Below are 2,364 nucleotides of genomic sequence, written 5' to 3'. Positions count from 1 at the left end.
CCTGGCGGTCGTGGAACGCGCCGCCCTCGAGCTGCGCCGTCCGCGCTGGGCCCTTGGGCGCGTGGCGGCCCGCGCCGCCCCTGGGCGCCTCGGACGACCCCCAGAGGTGCATGAGCACGCCCTCGCGCTGCGTCGCGCCCGCCGCGCCGTAGAGTTTGACGCTCAAGGCCGCGCAGGGGCGCGCGCAGCTCGGAAGGAGCGGCGCGCAGGGCACGCCGTTGTTCTGGTGCACGCAGGCGCCCGCCGCGACGGCGTCGCCGCAGGGCGCGGCCTTCGCCTTGGCGAGCGCGACCTCGAGCGCGAACTTCTCCATGGCCTCGGCGCTCGAGGCGGCGCGGTCCCGCACCCAGGACGCGACGTCCTGCGCGTGGAAGCTCCGCAGCGCCTCCGCCGGGCCGTGGAGGCGCCGGCCGCCGTGGCGTGAAAGGGTGGTATTTCTGGCAGCGCAGGACGCGACGAGGAGCGCGAGGAGCGCTGCCATCCTGATGATCATGCTCTTGCTTGTGGCTAGAGGAGCGCTTGTGGCTAGAGGAGCGCTGGCCTAAGCTCCATGCCTGGTGCTGTGGCAAATCTGAAGACCTCGAGGATTTACCCTGCCCACGCCACTGGAAAATCGACGATTTTGGGCACCTCGACCGCGGACCCCCTGCTTGTCTCATCGTGATGGACGTTTATCTGGGGCTCCGGAACCGCAGCCGATCATGCTAGGTCATCGATTGGCACAAGTTATGGCCGAAAATATCGGTTTTTGGAGATTTCCGGCGTGCGCGAGCGCCACGTACGCGTGTCCACCCGACGGCGGCGGGTGCCACGCACGTCCACGCTAGCCCAGGGAGTCCACCCGGGCCCCAGGCGGTCGCGCGGGGCGCCGAAGCGAGTATATACGGCCGTATACGACGCGTTTGTACTGGTTTAGTACGGCTAGGGTGTACTGGCGAGGCACCAACGGCAGGAAAACAGGCGCGCAGAGCACCGTTTCGACGGCCGAGCGTCTTCTGGAGTCGAGACAAGATGTCTCGACGCAACGCCAGCGCCAGTTCGCGTTCGTGGGCGCGTCGTCGCTGTAGACCGTGTTGGTGTCGTTTTCGAGGCGCTGGCAGGAGGCGCCCAAGCTGTTGCTGTCGAGTGCCGCGTTCACCTGACGCGCGGGCCAGCGGAGCCCCGGTGATCGGTCGTGAGAGGGTATCGGAACCGCTCTGGACGTCCAGGGGCGTCGCGGCGCCGCACACTGGCTCGTTTTGACCGCCGCCAATCGATGAGAATCGAGGAATCGAGGCCGTAGGGTGGTCCGACGGTGGAGCTGTCCGGGTTTCGCGAGACATGTTCTTCGTAGCAACCCTCTCCGCACTCCCTCCGGAGAAACCCGGACAGCTAGGTCCGGAACACGTCCAACACGCGCCAGCCGTCTCGAGAGAACGCTCCGACGAGGCCGTTGCGTTTTCGACGACGCCCGGACCGTTTCGCGCGCGGCGTCTTCGCAGTGGTCTGGCCACGCACGGTCCCGAGGCACATGCGGGAGCGCGCGGCCCCACTCCCCGGGGGCGCCGCGCACGCGCTGTCGCGGCGGCCGCTCTCCGAGCCGCTCGAGGGCCTCACCCAAAGTCAAGTTTGACCGGGTGGGCAGGGTAAAGGATGTTGACGAGGAAGCATGGTGCCCACGTGCGAGAGCTGAAGTAGCGCAATGATGTCCGGCACAGCAGCCCTGAGGCGCGTCGTCGCTGCAAATGTTCGTGCGCGTCCGCTTGCACACGTATCGCGGCGCGCGATCGTCACGCGCGCCTCTGTCGGCACACTCCAGCCGACCAGCACGCTCCAGCCGCGGCGGCAGGCCTACAGCACGGCGCTCACGCGCGCCTCCGTCGGCGCCTGGAGCACGCTCCAGCCGCGGCGGCAGGCCTACAGCACGGCGCCCACAGCCAGCAGCCACGCAACGACGAAAGCGCCGAAGGCCGCGCTCGAGGAGACGGCGACGGCGCTCCTCGACGACGACGACGGCGACGCGCGCGCGGCGCCCGCGACCGTCGAGCGGCTCCTCGCGCTCGCGGAGCCCGAGCGGCGGCGCCTCGCCGCGGGCCTCGGCCTCCAGTCCGCGAGCTCGGGCCTGTCGCTGTTCCTGCCCTTCGCCATCGGCAAGATCGTCGACGGCTGCGCGGGCTCGTGGCGCGCGGGCGACGCCGCGGCCGTCGCCGCCGCCGCGTGGAGCCCGACGTCCGCGGCGACGGCGCTGCTCGGCGTCTTCGGCGTCCAGGCACTGGTCATGACCGCGCGCCAGCACGTGCTGAACGTCGCCGGCGAGAACGTCGCGGCGAGCGCGCGGACGGCGGCGTGGCGAATTTGGGGAGCAGGAGATCGCGTCTACGACGA

The 2,364-nt window shown here is 69.9% G+C and overlaps 2 protein-coding genes across 2 annotated transcripts; one reads left to right on the top strand and one right to left on the bottom strand.

Moving 5' to 3' along the window:
- Positions 1-17: 17 nt before the first annotated feature.
- On the bottom strand, positions 18-481 carry AURANDRAFT_69216 (hypothetical protein; the record flags this gene model as incomplete). Its single annotated transcript, XM_009044972.1, has 1 exon — positions 18-481. A coding segment is annotated over one exon (464 nt), but the record flags the coding sequence as incomplete, so codon positions are not given.
- Positions 482-1,684: 1,203 nt separating this feature from the next.
- AURANDRAFT_69215 (hypothetical protein) lies at positions 1,685-2,299 on the top strand (the record flags this gene model as incomplete). The annotated part of the gene is made up of 2 exons (XM_009044973.1): positions 1,685-1,726; positions 1,829-2,299. Coding segments are annotated over 2 exons (513 nt in total), but the record flags the coding sequence as incomplete, so codon positions are not given.
- Between the last annotated feature and the right edge of the window lie 65 nt (positions 2,300-2,364).

This window comes from Aureococcus anophagefferens (genome assembly GCF_000186865.1).
Source record: "Aureococcus anophagefferens unplaced genomic scaffold AURANscaffold_1143, whole genome shotgun sequence".
NCBI classification, from domain to species: domain Eukaryota; class Pelagophyceae; order Pelagomonadales; family Pelagomonadaceae; genus Aureococcus; species Aureococcus anophagefferens.
This window is presented reverse-complemented; position numbering and strand designations above follow the sequence as displayed.